Source organism: Anguilla rostrata, unplaced genomic scaffold (genome assembly GCF_018555375.3).
Source record: "Anguilla rostrata isolate EN2019 unplaced genomic scaffold, ASM1855537v3 scaf0769, whole genome shotgun sequence".
NCBI lineage: Eukaryota > Metazoa > Chordata > Actinopteri > Anguilliformes > Anguillidae > Anguilla > Anguilla rostrata.
The window spans coordinates 21,137-39,538 of NW_026986199.1; the positions used below are offsets into that span (position 1 = coordinate 21,137).

Here is an 18,402-nt window from a genome sequence, read left to right on the forward strand (position 1 = left end):
CTCCATGGTGACTTATTTGGGCTTCCTGACCTCGACGTACTCACTCTCCTCTGTTCCCTTTCCGTTGCCCTCCGTCAGGGAGCTCATGACGTCCACGTAAATGTCCTCCTGGCCTCCTGCTGAGTTCTCCTCCTGGCTCTGCTCCTCCTGCTCCTCCTCTGCAGCAGGGTTCCCGGGTGGCTGCTGCAGGCCCTGCCGTGCCCTCTTAGTGGGCCTGGAGGGGCAGATGTTCCCGTAGGTGGGCTCCTCCATGGGCTCAGGGTTGACGGAGGTCTGTGGGCTCAGATTCGGCCAAGACTCCTCCTCCTTCTCACCCCTCGCCTCAGCTGAATCCCTCTCTGTGCCCAGCTCAGCTTGGCCCTCCTTCCCCATCTCCTCCTGCACCTCCTCACCTTCTTCCTCTGCTCCTTCTCTCTCTTCCCTGGATTTGTGTCGGATCATGGCGTAGTCGGGCGTCCGTTTGGAAGTGCCCGGAGATGCCCGTTCCGTGTTCCCCACCCGTGCCGGGAAGTTTGGAGAAATCCACGGTGGCATAGTGCAGGGCGCCCTCGTCCCCCTTTTCCTTCGCACTCGCGCCCGACAGCATGGTCATGTTGACGTAGATCGATTCCTCATCTTGAGCGGCTGTCTGATCAAGAGGTCAAAAGAAAAAGAAAGGTGCGAATTTGTGAAACGTCAACATTGGGACACAGCCATTTGAAGAAAATGACAGGGCAGCTGCAAAAACTGTGTTGAGAAACAGCCAGAGAAGAAGGAAGAGATGTCATCTTTTAGATTCTTCACTCACAAAGTTAAGAAAAATAATGTCTCCCAATGCCTATGAAAACGAAACTAAAAGAAAACTGTCCTGCTTCACTGTGTTAATTAATTCTTGCATTCACAATGAATGTAAAAAACAAAACCTTGTTGTGATACATTTCATTTTCACCCAATGATAAAGCTATGAGCACGTGACGTTTCAACATTTTAAATATCATTCACACTGACTAATTCTGCCATTTTTACAGGTCAACAGATATCTGTTCTGTAAATTAAAGAAATTAGTCAAAGCTCTTTGAAATATTATCCATGTATGACATCAATTGTTTGTGTTCCTTTTATTATTATTATTCCTATCTATACATATACATTTTTTTGCATTGTATAAAATTATTCTGTAATAATTATGGTGTTAATGTGTTACCTGTGTTATAAAGTGCTCGTTACTTGTGGTACTTATAAAGGTATCAGTTATAGTTATTATCTAATATATCATTGCATAATTAATCATTAAATAATAGGCGAAACATGACTGTGCTAGGATACAGAGACAACATTTAGTTATTTCTCTTTTTCTCTGCTCTTTCTTAACACTTTTGATATTCGGTCAAAAACCTCCTTCCTCCTTCTCTCCCTCGTGCATTTCCTCTTCCTCTTTCACCCAGTGCAGTAGCCTGGCTCAAGTGGAGTACAGTAACATTATCAAACCGCAATCTCTGTCAGAGCTCTGGAGAACTATACTTGTCCTCTTTCTTGGAAAGGTTTGAGGCACAGAGACAGCTGCAGTGACTGTGCCACCAGTTTCCCATCCTGACTGGATTATCAGAAGAATACACTCAGATGAAAGTTTGAAAATGAACATACTCAAACTTCAGCAAAAATGTATACATCTTTGAAATGTCATTCCCTCAGCTGACAGGTATATGTAAGGGAACAGTAATAACAAGTTTAACCAAAAAATTTAAGTTTATATAATAAGCATTACAAAACAAAAAACAATACATATATTACAATTTTACTTGTGATATTTTATCTAATTATTTTTGGTATGTCTTATTAGAGTTAAAACACTTTGTAGCTCCCCAATAGAAATTTGTTAGGCATACATTTCCCTGGCAAATACCATGGCAATCACTTAAAATGCTTCTTATACATAAGAATCAGTTAAAGATAAAACCTGTCTGTGGTTTATAGATGATCAGCTCTAGCTGTTTGTGTACTTTTAGATACATACCATTAGGTGCGGCTGCCTTGTTTAGTTAATGTTTTAATAATTATTCCAGTACTATTGGTACCCTCATCTCAATTTCCACTAAGGCGTTATGAATACTGAATATGCTTTCAGACGTGGAAAGAAAGATCTCTGGTGAATGTCTCTAAAAAGTAAGTGTATAGGTGTGTGTATGTGTGCGCATGAATGTGTACGTGTGTGTATATGTGTGTGTGTGTGTGTGCGTGTGTGGGTGTGTGCGTGCGTGTGTGTGTGTGTGTGTGCGTGTGAGTGTGTGTGTGTGTGTGTGAGAGAGAGAGTGTGTGTGTGTGTGTTTGTCTCAGAGTTACCCCATCTGTCAGTATGATCCCTTCGCTGTCCTTCATTCTACTTCCAGAGCGCTGGATGTGTCTCTTCTTCCTGGGAATAGCACACAGATTCAGCTGATGCACACCCGACTTTCATTATAATCACTGCAGAGATCAGTGTAACATTTAGTGCTGTTTTTCTACTTTCCATACGTTGGAAATTGCATTTCACCATCATGTGGGGGCAGCACTTTTGCAAAGTAGCACAAACCAACAAATCAAAACCAAATAGGAATGGTCTGTAGCGTCCCTCCCTCAGCTGATGGTTAGGTTTAGGGTTCAGGTTACCAAAGTAGCCAGAAAGCATCCACCAATCTCTATTTGTTTTGTTCTTTTGGTTGTTACTAACACACTCTGTGATTGGGTTAGGGTTGGAGCTCATCTGTTTGCTTTTAGGAGAAACACAGTCATCTTATCCCTCTAAACTTATTTCAGTTACAGATTGGATTACCAACACATCATTCACAAACACACCCTCCACCCCGCCCTCTCAAATCATAAGTACGTTCCCTTTTGCAGTTTTCTTCCCAATATATGACCTTCAATCTTATTGAATCAAATATCCTTGATAGATTCCACCCCAAGGTTAAAAGGGAACTTTCCATGAACATCAAATTTTAATGCTATGCTGGAGTTCAAATGTTAACGTTTTATTGATGTTCATATTTTTTATTAACATGACTTATCGGTAATGAATCAATATTGCCCATAGTTCATAATTGCTGATTTGCTTTGTTGTGTGTGTGTGTTTGGGGGGGGGGGGAGGCTCTCTCTCTTTCCAGCAGTAAATCTAACCCTGTTAACCTTATTTAGGAGAACAGTGAACATAAAACAAATGACGATTGGCTAAGTTGAACCTGAAACACCATGTGATGTGATACAAACGTTAGAAATGCTCAGAGGAACTGCCCCTCTGTGGAACTTCTGAACACACTCCTTGCTGTGTGAACTGCCTCCCCTTCTGCAGAATACAGAATACCGATTGTTTACATGGATTTGTCCACTGATAAAATGATTTGGCTTGAAAAGTGCGAGTTAAAATATTTTGATTCTTCAGGTCGTGAATTTCCATTCTCCTGAAAGTACCTCTCAATATCTGAGCCAATCTGCCACATTCACTCTTTGTGTCATAGCAACACGTGGAGTTTTAGAGGCGTGTTCTGGATGTGGGACAGGGACACATCTACATGAGCTCAGTTGGGGGTTGAGTAATATCACATAATAACATGGAATTACAGTGAAATTTCCCTTTACACTGACACTGACTTTATAGGCCCCAGTTTCTCTTACTTTAGAATGTGCTGCATTATGAGGCATATCATCATCATGGCACCAGCACTGGCAGCTGCACCAATCAGCAGTGAGGCAATGCCAAAACCTGCATGAAGGACATGTCAGTTACATACTGAAAAACAGACTTATGTATATATATGTATATATATGTATATGTTCACCCAATTACAGTGGAGACACAGCCTGCAAAATGTATAGCATTCTTTCCATTCTCTCTGAGATAATACATGCATTATTACTTTAGTAAATATCCACTAATAAATGAATGAACTTATGAATTACTGAAATAATTATTCAACCATGTATGCATTTGAAGAATGGTATTGTGTGGAACATAAAAATTGTTGTATTCTAGAACCTGCCGTTCAAAAGCTTAATATATTCCAAAAACAAAAAGGAACAAAATACATTTTGCGTGGATATCAAATGAACCACTGCCCACCAATAAAATGACCTAAAAATAATGTCACTTGCAGGAGGAAAAGAAGAAAATATATTATCACAGTTACAGCATCATCAACAGTACATTTACAAACCCTTAAATAAAACCATCAAAAGCTGCACCTCTGTATATTAGTGTGTGATGTATAAATATGTTAAAGAAAAGAAATGTACTTCCATTTACCTGAGTGTTGCTGTGGAGACAGGAGGTGGAGCTGGAGGCTGGAGGAGCCGAGAGTGTTGGTGCTGACGCAGAGGAGAGTGGGCGTGTCTCCCTGTGATTGGCGCATGGTGAGGGAGCTCCTCAGGCCTGTGTTCCCCAGCTGCTCCTCCCTGATGACTCTGTCAGTAGAGTTAGTGACCCGCAGTCCAGACACACGCCACTCCATGCTGGGAGAGGGATTCCCACGGCTCTCACAGGAGCAGCTGATCTCTGCTGCAGTTCTGCTGCAGCTCCCAGAGCCAGAGATCTGAGGCATGTCTGAACACAGGATCCACAGTTACTAATATGACAGCTGCACACATATAACAATAATATGATTTATACAATTATATAATAGATGCACTGAACATACATATCACATTCAGCTGTACAGTTTTTGATTTCTCTTTTCCATGTTCATTCTGTGCTTCACAGTAGTACTGTTCACTGCCACTGGACTCAGTCACATTAAAGGTGAGATTCTGTCCAGTTCCTACAGTGTTCATCTCTGTCCCATTCACTTTATACCAGGTGTAGTTCTGCACTGCTGGGTTGGCTTTACTGCTGCAGGTCAGAGTCACAGAGCTGCCCTCTAACACTAAACCAGAGGGACTGACTGACACTGAGGTGTTCTTAGGAGCATCTAGCAGATGAAAATATGGCATGTGACGAGTAATGTAGCATTTGATGCAATGTAATGGCAGAATACTTTCAAAGATAAGCATGACATCAGGTAAATGTACCATTTTTGATTTTTAATTATATCATTGCATTAATTGTCCTTATTTAATTATTTTATTAATTCAGCATACTGACCATGCAGTGAAAAGCTACAAAAATTATTTTTTTAATGAAACGTATTATTATTATTATTATTATTATTATTATTATTATAAAATCTAAGAGTAATACATTCAAATCCAGCTCACTTACATAGAACTCGGAGAGTCAGATTGGCCTCAGACATCTTCTGAATGTTTCCATGTTGCAGAGTGTAAAGTGCCCTGCAGGTGATGTTCTGCCCATGGTGGAGGTGGGAAGCAGTGAAGGTCAGAACAGAAGACACAGACACATTCTCTTGCAGTTGACCCACACTGTCATTCAGCCTGGGGGTCCATGTCAGATTTGGGGGGAGTTTGGGACAGGGGGCTGCAGCAGAGCAGCTCAAACTCACAGAAGTCCCCTCCATCACCTCCAGCCTCTCTGAGGTTAACTTGGGTTTGGGTGGAGAGTCTAGAAGGCATGGAGACGTAGATGATGATAGGTCACTGTCCGTCTCAGGATTGGAGACTCACAGCACTCAGAGCACACACTAATCACCACATTAACAGTGTCTGACTAACATGCAGTATTTACAACGTCATTTTCATTCTTTACTCTTTTACAGCCAAGGTTTCTCATAGAGGACAGCATTTCTATCTCCGGTACCTAATTTTAAAAGCATAGGGTCTCGGCATAAACACAGTGGAACACAGTGAAAAAGGCATGACAAATGCAGTACCTTGTGCATTAATTTTGACACCATTAGGAAAAGTAAACTTTACTCCATTTGAGCCTTCCAATCTGAAGAAATAATCATCATTGTAAGACGAAGGGAAGCCATCCAGAATTGTGGTGCAGTTCTTCTTCAGCAGTTGTCCAATTAATTCTCCTTTAATTGTGTTCTGTTCAGCTGCTGTCCCAGTTCTACTGGAATCAAACACTTCTTTACCATCTTTGTCTCCTTTTCTCCATAGTCCTTTAGCCTCAGCTGTCAGATCTTTGTCATATTTAGGTTCTATATCAAATCTGCAGGGAATCAGCACACAGGATCCATTCAGAGCTTCTATACTTTGAGGCATCCAGACTGCCCAATCCCTGCCCAAGGCTCCTGCAACACACACAACACAACTCAGTATTACACTGGTGATCCTACAGCACGGACAAATAACTCTATACTGTACAAGCCTGGTTCATGTTAAAAATAGATTAACATAAAGCAACATTATGATGTCTAATAACTCATACCTGAAAACATCATAAGTATCATAAATACTTCAATTAAGCACATCAATATTTTCAAATGCTCTGACCACATAGTTGTGTGCATGACTGACTTTTGGGTACACTACAGTATATTCCTACATAATTACATATTCATTTTTGTAGTAAGCAACTTTCATTTCTCTTAATTTTTTCCAATAAGAAATGAATGTTATTATTTGGTCAAATCACCATGAAAAGTCTGATTGTTTATGTCCTCTGTATTGTACCAATGAACATTCTATAACTCCATCCACACCAAACCCCACCTTGCAGCAGACAGCCAATGAGGATGAATCTCTCTGCTCCAATCATGTCTCAGTATTAGTGAGGAGCAGAGGCACTGGGTGGAGCCGATCTGGAGAGGAGAAACACACTCAGCAAATTAACCAATAGACAGACGGTGTGTGCAAACTTCCTATTCAGTCCTTTATCAACCAGCAGCAGTGGGGCTCACTGATTGGACAGATAGAATTATACCTGCATTTTATTTGTTCTGTTTAAATCCTGTTATTCTGAGTCATTGTCTTTTTATCTTGGAAATTAAAATTTTTGAATGCTAGTTGAACACACTGCCCATGAAGTAAATATATTTTGTGCATGTAAGGAAGGCCTGCAATAACCTAACTAGCACAACTACACATTATTTACAGAATGAATGGACAGCAGTAAATGCTTTCTTTATTTGCCAGCATGCAGTTGGTCTTTCTGTCGTAACTGATTTTCTGTGGCAGTGAAAATCAGTTCAGTGAAAACTCCAATGCAACATGTGAGACACTGGAGTCCGATCTTCAGTATTCAAGGGCACTGTATTGTGGGTAAGTGTGCAGTCCATTAGTACTGTTAACATGCTGTACACAGGAATGCATGAATATACCAACATGATTGCCTACATAGCACACAAGATCGTTTTGACAATAAGCGTACTGTGTTTCCGTGCTGACGGGAGAACAGGCTCATACACTAGAGTGGCGGTATAACCGCTGTGCTAGTTCAGTGCTGTGGTCAGCGCGACATCCTCTTCTGCCAGAACCCTGGGTTTGAGGTCTGTCAGATCCGTCATTAGACTTTGTGTCGCTTTTTTCTTTATTTTGCACAATAAGACAACAAGCTGCTCGACATAAATACAATGAAATAAATGGCTAAATCATTCAAACAAAACAAGTTGAGGAGAAGGGATTTAGAGTAAGGGGAGTGGGGTGCAGGGAAATCTTAATTTCTCTTTTTTCCTTTTTCTTATTTATTCTCAGTTTCTGTGGTGAAATTCACACAACCACACAACCGCTGTAACTGGCCTAACTAACACTTATGTTGGTCATTTTGGAGGATTTGACCAGAGGTACTATGCTTACGTCCCGTTGGGTGATCAGGCTGAATGTACTCATGTTCTCCTGATGTAAAGGTGCAATCATGATGAAGGTACTGTAGAAATTCAGAACAGGAACAGAGCAGCAGCCAAAATCACTGGCCGTGATAAGATGTAATCTTTAAAAATTAGTTGCATGACAGATAAAACCATGAACAGCCTGTTCAATCAAACCCATGAAATCTCTTTTTACAGCTGCTCCCTTATGGCTGAAGCACCAGACCTCTAGGAGAGGGTACTTCCTGTGGCTCATTTCCTGAAGCTATTTGCAAGTGTGGTTTCTCGGTACGAACACTTCGGCCCTGCCTAACAGTTACTATTAGGAATGGCGTTTTATCCTTTATATAGTACAAAGCATCAAACAATATTGAATTTATAAACAGATTATACTGTATGTGTATATGCTGTATGTGCATATATTGGCAAGACATGTATTAAGAAATAATTGTGTATTATTTAATTGTTGACTAGAATATGTGAGCAAGCACAAAGTCCTTGCAACTCCATTTCATATGGCTGTAATGTTTTAATTGGTCATTTATATCTAAGGACCGAGGACTTTTTCATTAATGAAAAAGCTTTCCCTACATGTCCATGAAAGTACAGGCTTGATTTAATCTAATTTGTTTTATTGGGATGGCAGGTATGCCATCCCGCCAAGTTACGCCTTGGCGGGGGCATGCCCCATACCTATACAGTACCGAGAATTTGGTACTTTTCAGGGTTCCCCACAGAAATAACCACAACAGCCACAGACACTCAGCCCTTAAAAACATTAAATTCTGTACATTCTGACCCCATTTCAACAGACAGATTTCATAAACAACTTCACATGTTCACACAATAAAGCCCCAACTAAGGGGATTTTGCGTTTTCTCCTTCTTCTTCTTCTTCTTTTATTTCTTCTTCTTCTTCTTCTCCTCATTCTTATTTTTCCTGCCGCCTACTATCCTACTAACAACATGTCTCCCCATTGGACATTTTACCGACATCAGCCAAATCCACATCCTCACGACCCAATCAAAAGCTCGCATACACACGCAAAATACCCATACCTTTTTCCTCTGAATCATTTCCAGTTTAAACAGCTAATCTGCCTGTGGCCTAGTGGGTAAGGTTACAGTCTCGGGAACATAGGCTTGTAGGTTCAAGCCCAGCTAGGGACATGTTTCTTTAACCTGTTTTTACCCTCACTAATAATTGTCTACTACTTCTCAATTATTGCTTTTGCACCATATCTACCCGAAGTTCACCGAACGTATACACTGCATTATGACGTACCGTCTGCACGTTCAGTTATTAACCGGCTACAATATTGCAAAGCCATATGGATTCAACGGGAGCTCTTCTGTGCTTACTGGCCTGTGTTCTTCTTTAAAACCACGGACAGGTTTGCTAATGACATTTCACGCATTGCATAGCTATGTCATAGTGCTGCACTAACAAAGTCACAGACTGGTAAACCTCCAGTTGAAGGATTGAATCCCGCCTCGCCCTTTCCTCTTTTACACTAACTTTTTCTTACGCTTTTATATTTTCTTTACCAAAACTCACTCACGGCCACCCATATGCATTACATGACGGCAAATGTATTCATTTTATTAAAAAGTTACACCAGTTCACCACTGTGCCATTTCTACTAACTATATTTCTTCACTTGGCTACCGTACAAAACCTTCTTATCAGCAAACGCCACGTTTCTACATTCATGTTACCTCGCCCTGTTCTCTATCTAGCCACATACAAACAATTACTACATATGTACGTTCTGCAACTCCCCATTAAAACATTACATTTAAAATCATGACTCACTCATAAGTATAACTACTAGTACTGAACATGAGAAAAGAACATCAGTGCAATAGATTTCACACGTTACTTAACCCTCCACTTTATCAGTTAATGTTTTACACCGACTATTATATATACCATTCCATAAGGAAACTAAGCTCACTCATGGTCACTTTATTTACTCCGCACTATAGTGTGTGATCATGTCAACCTTCACCTACATGCCCATTCTGCTAAAAACATATTGTTTCAACTACGCAATTTCATAATTTCTTCCTAATTTCTCTCATACTGTTGTTATTTTCTCATGTGCAAAGCCTGCTGGGACATATGCGTCTGCTCCTATTCTCCACTATCAAGTTTTCCGGTTCTAGCTTAGCAAAACAGCAAAGAGGACTCCCACCTGCAGATAAGCCTATCAAAATGCCTTATAAACCTTACAAACACTCAAGTGCATCTCCACGAAATAACAGACAACGGAGCAGGACAGCAGGGTACACAAGTTGCGACCTAGGGAGCTCTAATTCTACGGGCTTGCTGATTCTTTTCTCAATCAAGGGTCGTTGGATGGCCGTCAAATCCGTGAGTACATACACTGGCCATATTTCACCTGCATTTCTGTTGCGTTTACACTTACGCCACCGCACCCTTTGTCACTGCCACTGTTTTACATATGTAGGAAACCAAAGCTGCTAAACAGTACACGCTTATCAGACTGTACAAATTCACACAAGGATAGCCATAATCCACAACCGTTTCTTACAGGGTCACTTCGCATTTCTCACTCTCATAATAAAACGCTTTGCAAAAAGAAATAATATCTCCACGAAATATTCGAAATATTTGACTCTTTGATCTGACACAAAGTTTGCATGACATTGTAAAATGGTAAGATTACAAAACACAGGGCCAAGTGACTTGAAAGAACTGAGGAAATATTGGGTAGCATTGCTTTGGAATACATCTTATTTAATTTTGGTGAGGCAAGATAGCCTATATTGTTTGTAGTACCGTAACTTGGCGTCATTTTGATATCAATACTTTTAATGGCAGGCCTGGACTGGTCTTGTATGTGTGAGTAACTTGGCATTTTTGTACGTTGAAAACGTGTTTTTTATGAGATTAAATATTACTCTCACAATGATATGGTTTTGATTTTGTTTTTTGCTCAATCTGGATAAGACTGCAATACAGGTAACTACCATGATGATGATAAAAAGTAAAACAGGGATACACAGTGCATTGAAAGCAAGTGCTTCTGCACAGGTTGGAAACACCTATCTACTCAAGAGTCAGCGTCCCATCTAGGAATTGAACCCGTGACCTTGAGGTGCGAGCCCATTTCCAAAAGCGACACTCTAGGCTACGGGTTCCCTTTCGCTGGGGGAAGTGCAGAGACAGGAAGTGACCCGCACCTGTGGTGTTCCTTCCTGTCTGCACGAGGCTGGGAGGAGAGCGATGTCTAAGGCTGCTGAACATGCTGACGTTTCCACCGGGAACAACGGTTTAGGTGATGTTGTCAAAAGAACCTGAGGGTAACCAGGGGCACCCGTGGTTGAAGGAGTATACCCCTCGACTGCGATGTCCTGCATTGGTCGGAGACGCGAGGCGAAAACAGACGAGCATGAGCTCACTACGAACATCGATGTAGGACGTGAGCAGGCAGTTTATTTTGGCAGTTCCCTGTAACACATTTATAAGTATGACGCTGACTGCGTGTTTTTTTTAATGCAGTGTGGTCTCAAATGTGTGAACTGCAGTTTAGCACTGAATATTTTACTGTGCGAATGGAAAAAGTAATCATTTAAATTCTGGATTATTTAGCTTTGAAAGATCAATAGTTAGCAGTGGTTTTGTGACAGTTTTGTTCATTTTGTATCAGTTTTTGTCTACCTGTGTGCTGCCTTTTTACTGAAATTGCCAGCCTGTGGAAATGCAGGCTTTAGTTATGTGAATCATTTTGTATTACTCATAAGTCACTTTTGCAGTCTGCATTGTTTATTCTTCTAGAAACTTCCAGCCACAAAAAAAATGCTTATGTTTAGGATCAGGGGTCTTCAATCTTATTCAGAAAGGGCCGGTGTGGGTGCAGGCTTTTGTTCCAACCAAGCAGTCACACACCTGATTCTACTAATAAAGATCCTTTGCAAAGACTCTAGTGGTTGATTAGTAGAATCAGGTGTGTAGCTGCTAGGTTGGAACAAAAGCCCGCACCCACTACGGCCCTTTCTGGGTAAGATTGAGGACCCCTGTTTAGGATGATCAGGATTTGGCTTTATCAGTCATAGATGGAATCTACAACCATTAAAATGGGTTGTGTGTAGTAGGCCAAAGAAATATTATTTTGTGTAATTGTAACGTCTTGAAGTTGTTTGAGATCCCAATACCTACAATTCCTGCTATTCCTTTGTTTTGTAAAGCTCAAAATATTTCATATAACAATATACTGTATAATTTTGAATAAAAAAAAATTCCTTCAAGAAATGTCATCTAGTCTGGCTTCCTGTTTTTTTTTATTAACCGAATAACAGAAGCATACTCAAAAGAAGCCTGTTCTCACCAGAAGAGAGACAACGTTCTGCAGTGATGTGAAAGACTGATATCTAATTATAGGAAGCATTTGGTTGCAGCTATTGCTGCTAAGCGTGATGCAACCAGTTATTATGTTTAAGGGGGCAATTACTCGCACGCATGGGTGATATGAGTGTTTGTTAAATTTTTTCATTAAATAAATGCAATAATTTAAAAAATGTGTTTTGTGTTTACTCAGGTTTGCGTTGTCTAATATTACATTTCGTCTAAAGATCTGGAACCATTCAGTGTGACAAATACACAATACTAGAGGAAACCAGGAAGGGGAAAAATACTTTTTCACAGCACTCGAGGTTTGTCGATCCTCAAGCCGGCTAGCTAGCAGACTTCCTTCACACAACATACACTGGTGCAAATATAAGGAGAGCTAGGCTTTCTCCACATTTTACTTTTTTTTTTACCCAGAAAGCAAGCCAATTACAGATATCTCTTATGTGGAGTGACTCACAAGCATAACATTTGTACGTGCCACGTATCCCTTTTCAGGTTTGAATACATCACTCAACAAGTCAGCTCCCCACCTGGGGTCGGAAGCTACCCATGACCTTGAGCGCCAGCAAGCCCGTTTTTTCCCAAAAGCGGCCACGCTACGGGTTCCCTTTCGCAGGGGAAAGTGCAGAGGGAGGAAGCGAGCCGTACCTGTGGTGTTCCTGGAGGTGTGATATCTCCAGCTGCCTGTCTCCGCAGTGAGCTCCAGATCTTTGGGTCACTTCAGCTCGTCACCTGCATAAATGGAAACTGCGAGTGGAGATGTTCCCGTCCACCCTGCAGGCGTCACCGCCCCGCCCCAGACCCCCCCCCCCATCCCTCCCCCTCCATCCTCTTCATGATTTTAAATAAATTAAATTTGAGTACAGTATAATTAGAAGCATTGTACTGGCCTTAAAACAGTAGTGAGTAGATCTAAGGAAGTAAGTAAACCACCCACCCCACCCCCTTGATATTTCTAGTGTGGCTTTTAAGTGGCTTTTACTCTTAAAGCACACACACACACACACAAACACACACATTAACACACACACACACACACACACATGCACACATATGACCACACACACACAAACACACACATTAACACACACACATGCACACACATTAACACACACACATACATACACACGCACACACAAACACACACATTAACACACACACTCATGCACACACATTAACACACACACATGCACACACATTAACACACACACATACATACACACGTACACACACACACACACATTAACACGCAAACAGTGACTAGTACACATGCATCTATGCACAGATATACACAACCACATGCACATGGGCACACACAAATGCACAAGTACACAAACAAACATGGCACATGAATACACACAGACAGGTTAATGGACATACATGCATGTACACACGTGTGCATACACACACACACACATGCATCTTACAAACAAACACACTACAACAAAATTGCATTTACACCCCTTCATCTCCAACTTAGTTTGGACAATTTATTTTCAAACGATAAACAGTTGACTATAACTTTGTTTGAGGAAACACTTTTATTGCATGAAGTGTAACCTAAGAAAGGGGTGGTAGATTTACATTAACTTCACTCATGAACCTCTCTTTTATACTTAATTCCACAAACTGTGCAGTCCATTAGTATTTGGACAGTCACATCATTTTTGTTGTTTTGACCCAGTACTCACATTAATAATAATGATAATACATTTATTTTATATAGCGCTTTTCACTGACTCAAAGACATTTTACAGCACAGGCAATATAAGCATAATTATCAAAAAAATAAATAAATAAATACAAAGGTACAATAAAAACACATATAATACAGAACATGCAGTGGGACCACTGGTGCAGTGGTAGTAGGAGGGGGTGTGATGGACAGAGGGGGAAGACAGACATCAAGGGAAGGCTAGGAAAAAGAGGTGGGTTTAAGGTGTGATTTGAAGGAGGTGAGTGAGTCTGAGGTATGGATGTCAGGGGGGAGGGCATTCCAGAGTTTGGGGGCGGAAGTTGAGAAGGTGCAGTCGCCAAAAGAATGGAGCTGAGAGGGGAAGGTGGTGAGGAGGCCGGCAGTGGATGAACGTAACTATCTGGATGGCTGGTAGGGGAGCAGGAGGTCAGAGAGGTATGTGGGTGAGAGGCCATTTAGGGATTTATAGACTAGGAGGAGCAGTTTGAATGTGATGCTTGATGTGATTGGGAGCCCGGGGGGATGTGCAGGAGAGTATTCTTGCAGCCGAGTTCTAAACCAGTTGCAGTTTGTGTAGGGGGCGGGAGGGAAGACCAGTGAGGAGAGCGTTACAGTAGTCCAGTCTGCTAGATATGAATGTATGGATGAGTTTTTCTGCATCGGGATGGGTGAGGGAGAGTTTAAGTCTGGAGATATTGCGTAGATAGAAAAATGAACCTTGACAGTGTTATTGATGTGATTTTCAAATGAGAGGGATGGATCGAGTATGACAGTGAGGTTGTGGACCAGGGGGGAGGTGGAGACAGGGGTACCATCAATGGTGAGAGAGAGGCTGTGTAGTTTTGTGAGTTGGGGTTTTGGTCCGATGAGTATGATTTCAGTTTTTTCACAGTTGAGTTGTGTTGCATCCAGGATTTGACGTGTGTCAGTTTTCAATGATGGCAGTGGGTGGCTGATTAGTGAACGTAGAGCTGATATAGATTTGGGTGTCATCTGAATAGAAATGGAAATTGAGACCAACGCTGTGGAGGATGGGGCCAAGGGGAAGCATATAGATGATGAAGAGGAGGGGACCAAGAACAGAACCTTGTGGGACACCCTGTGTGACAGTGGCAAGATCTGAGGTGTGACCATGGATAGATATGAATTCTGACCGATTTGTGAGGTATGAGTGAAATCAGTTGAGAGATTGGCCAGTAATGCCTAGGTGGGACAGACGGGTGAGGAGGATGTTGTGGTTAACTGTATCAAAAGCAGCAGAGAGATCCAGGAGGATGAGAATGCTATATGCACCAGAGTCAGAGAATATGAGGAGGTCATTTACAACTTTGGTGAGGACTGATTCTGTGCTGTGATGGGGTTGGAAGCCAGACTGAAGGGGCTCAAAGAGGTTATTGTTGGACATGTAAGAACGGAGTTGGGAAGCAATAACTTTTTACAGGAGTTTGGACATGAATGGGAGGTTGGAGATGGGATTCATTGTGCCCTCCTGTGTCTCGTCTGCGTCGTGTCTATTTAAGTCTCCCTTTTCCTTGACTCAGGTGCTGGATCCTTGCTGGTTTGTTGCCTGTTCCTTGCTTGCCCTGTGTCTGCTCCTTGCCTGTCGCCTGCCCTTTGCCTGTTTGCCTGTTTGCCTGTTTGCCTGTTTGCCTGTTTGCCTGCTTGCCTGCTTGCCTGCTTGCCTGCTTGCCTGCTTGCCTGCTTGCCTGCTTGCCTGCTTGCCTGCTTGCCTGCTTGCCTGCTTGCCTGCTTGCCTGTTCCCTGCCTGCTTGCCTGTTCCCTGCCTGCTTGCCTGTTCCCTGCCTGCTTGCCTGTTCCCTGCCTGCTTGCCTGTTCCCTGCCTGCTTGCCTGTTCCCTGCCTGCTTGCCTGTTCCCTGCCTGCTTGCCTGTTCCCTGCCTGCTTGCCTGTTCCCTGCCTGCTTGCCTGTTCCCTGCCTGCTTGCCTGTTCCCTGCCTGCTTGCCTGTTCCCTGCCTGCTTGCCTGTTCCCTGCCTGCTTGCCTGTTCCCTGCCTGCTTGCCTGTTCCCTGCCTGCTTGCCTGTTCCCTGCCTGCTTGCCTGTTCCCTGCCTGCTTTGCCTGTTCCCTGCCTGCTTGCCTGTTCCCTGCCTGCTTGCCTGTTCCCTGCCTGCTTGCCTGTTCCCTGCCTGCTTGCCTGTTCCCTGCCTGCTTGCCTGTTCCCTGCCTGCTTGCCTGTTCCCTGCCTGCTTGCCTGTTCCCTGCCTGCTTGCCTGTTCCCTGCCTGCTTGCCTGTTTGCCTGTTCCCTGCCTGCTTGCCTGTTGTATGGTAGTTTGTTTTGTTCATTACGTGTTTTTGGGTTTTTGTATTTTTCTTGTTCCCTGCTTTTTGGAGTTTTTTCTTTGTTTGTAATCACCGCCCTCCAAGGCTTTCTGTTCCCTTTGTTCCCCGTAATTTTTCAGTAAAGTCTTTGTTCTCCCTACTTTTGGAGTTTTTGAGTTTTTCCCTGCACTCTGCGCTTGGGTCCCTTCCCGCGCCCTCACCTGACAACTGCTTGAGCACAATGCAGTGTGCCATCTGGGAATCAAACCTGCACCCTATAATTTACAAGACCAGGTCACTGACCCCTATACTACACTACCACCCAGCCATTTATCACAAAAGGCTCTTTCTGCCTGTTTTATCCCCAGTGAGAACCAGTCATTTCTTGGGGTCTAATGGGAAAAAAAATACATTGCAGTTATATCTGTAGTTATATATCTGTTATGTTTTTCAGTTATGATCAACTCTCAATCCACGTTCAAAACTGATGTGATTAAATATTAAAAGATGGTAAACAGGATTTCCTGGTACTCCAGTGTGAAAAAAATAAACGTGTTCATGTTTCTGTGGTAATAACATTAGAATAGATATAAAGTAAATTTATTTAGCAAAAAATAAAATTAATGAACATATAATTAGTAGGATGGCAAACTTACAATCAACTTCCAGTTGTACAGTTGAGTTCTCCTTGCCATGTTCATTCTGAGCTTCACAGTAGTACTGTTCACTGCCACTGGACTCAGTCACAGTGAAGGTGATATTCTGTCCAGTTCCTACAGTGTTCATCTCTGTCCCATTCACTTTATACCAGGTGTAGTTCTGCACTGCTGGGTTGGCATTACTGCTGCAGGTCAGAGTCACAGAGCTGCCCTCTAACACTGAACCAGAGGGGCTGACTGACACTGAGGTGTTCTTAGGAGGATCTGAAATAAAAATATTTGTCCTTTAAAACGCAATGCAGCAAGCTTTCCTATTGCTAATGAAGAATCAACAGTTTATGAAAAAAGCACAACCAATTGCAAGTGCTTTGAGACATTACACTGAAAATAACTTGTACTTGTAAAATGGAGCTAAAAATAAACTGTCCAAGCATTGTCATATTTCGTTCCTTACGCACGATCAAAATTACCTTGTAATTTATGGAGAAACACAACTAATTGACATTGCTAGACCCATACTGCCAAAAAATGGTTTCTACTGTTTTTTGTTGTTGTCATGTACAAATAATGGAAAGGTGGAAAAATCATTAGATTTGGATTTTAGGAGAAAAGTTGGCCTTTCAAATCATTTTTTTTTTTTTTTTCCCATGGGCATTTAGCAGACGTCCTTATCCAAAGAAAGTTACTCAACTTTGGCTTTTTTACATTGTACCTATTTATATATCTGGATAAATACTGAAGCAGTTGACTAAGTACACTCCTCAAGGGTGCAATGCAGTGCCCCGCCCATGAAGCAAACCCGCAACCTTTAGTTTGCAAGACCAGTTCATTACCCATTATATTGAACTACCACCTGCAATTTAACATAATCGAGAAAATCCAAAAAAAGTAATTGTGCTTTCTGCCTGATGTGACTCCTCTGAGAAACAACTTGATGTGCTAATCTGGCTTTCCAGTGTTGGAGGTCTAATGGTAAAAAGCACTGCATTCATATTTCTTGCTGTGGATAAAACAGTCAAAGAGTAAGAGCAGAGGATGATTGGTGATTGGAGAGCACAGACAAGTACGGTGACAATGAATCACAGACATTTGCTGTGACTGTGGGTCACCGACCATAGCGGTGAATCACAGACACTCCAACAGTAAATCACAGATCGATAACAGTCACAGGCTGAGTATTCACAATGCGCTGGGACTCTAAATACAGCACTCACACAGGACGTCTACACGGAGAGCACTGGGACTCTAAATACAGCACTCACACAGGACGTCTACACGGAGAGCACTGGGACTCTAAATACAGCACTCACACAGGACATCTACACGGAGAGCACTGGGACTCTAAATACAGCACTCACACAGGACGTCTACACGGAGAGCACTGGGACTCTAAATACAGCACTCACACAGGACGTCTACACGGAGAGCACTGGGACTCTAAATACACGCTGTCAAACTGAGTCCATTTTGTTTCCTGCCGGATCTATAGAGCACCCCAGATTTGGTGGCTCATATTCAATAAAAGCACCACATACCAGATTTGGCTTTTCAGTCACCTGCTTTTTTCAGGAACTAATCGACAGCAGGTAAAACTTTGTGGGACATACAGGGACACGAGGTCATTCTCAATGGGTGTCACATAAGGGACATGACATTTTTGGCACATACAGGGCAGCCCTGGACAGACATGACATCATACGACTTCCAAATTTTTTCCCATTTTTAAATCCTC

At 42.2% G+C, this 18,402-nt stretch overlaps 2 protein-coding genes across 2 annotated transcripts; both read right to left on the reverse strand.

The window, feature by feature from the left end:
• Positions 1–388: 388 nt before the first annotated feature.
• Positions 389–16,947, reverse strand: LOC135246705 (sialic acid-binding Ig-like lectin 10). Its single transcript, XM_064320036.1, has 6 exons — positions 16,668–16,947; positions 4,647–4,916; positions 4,256–4,552; positions 3,628–3,715; positions 2,320–2,389; positions 389–628 (listed from the first exon to the last, which is right to left on the reverse strand). The coding sequence occupies exons 1-6, from the start codon at positions 16,795–16,797 to the stop codon at positions 389–391; spliced, it is 1,095 nt and encodes a 364-aa protein (XP_064176106.1). The 5' UTR covers positions 16,798–16,947.
• LOC135246708 (myelin-associated glycoprotein-like) lies at positions 5,199–6,713 on the reverse strand. Its single transcript, XM_064320042.1, has 3 exons — positions 6,565–6,713; positions 5,775–6,143; positions 5,199–5,506 (listed from the first exon to the last, which is right to left on the reverse strand). Exons 1-3 carry the CDS (start codon positions 6,608–6,610, stop codon positions 5,199–5,201), a joined length of 723 nt encoding a protein of 240 aa, XP_064176112.1. The 5' UTR covers positions 6,611–6,713.
• Positions 16,948–18,402: the final 1,455 nt, after the last annotated feature.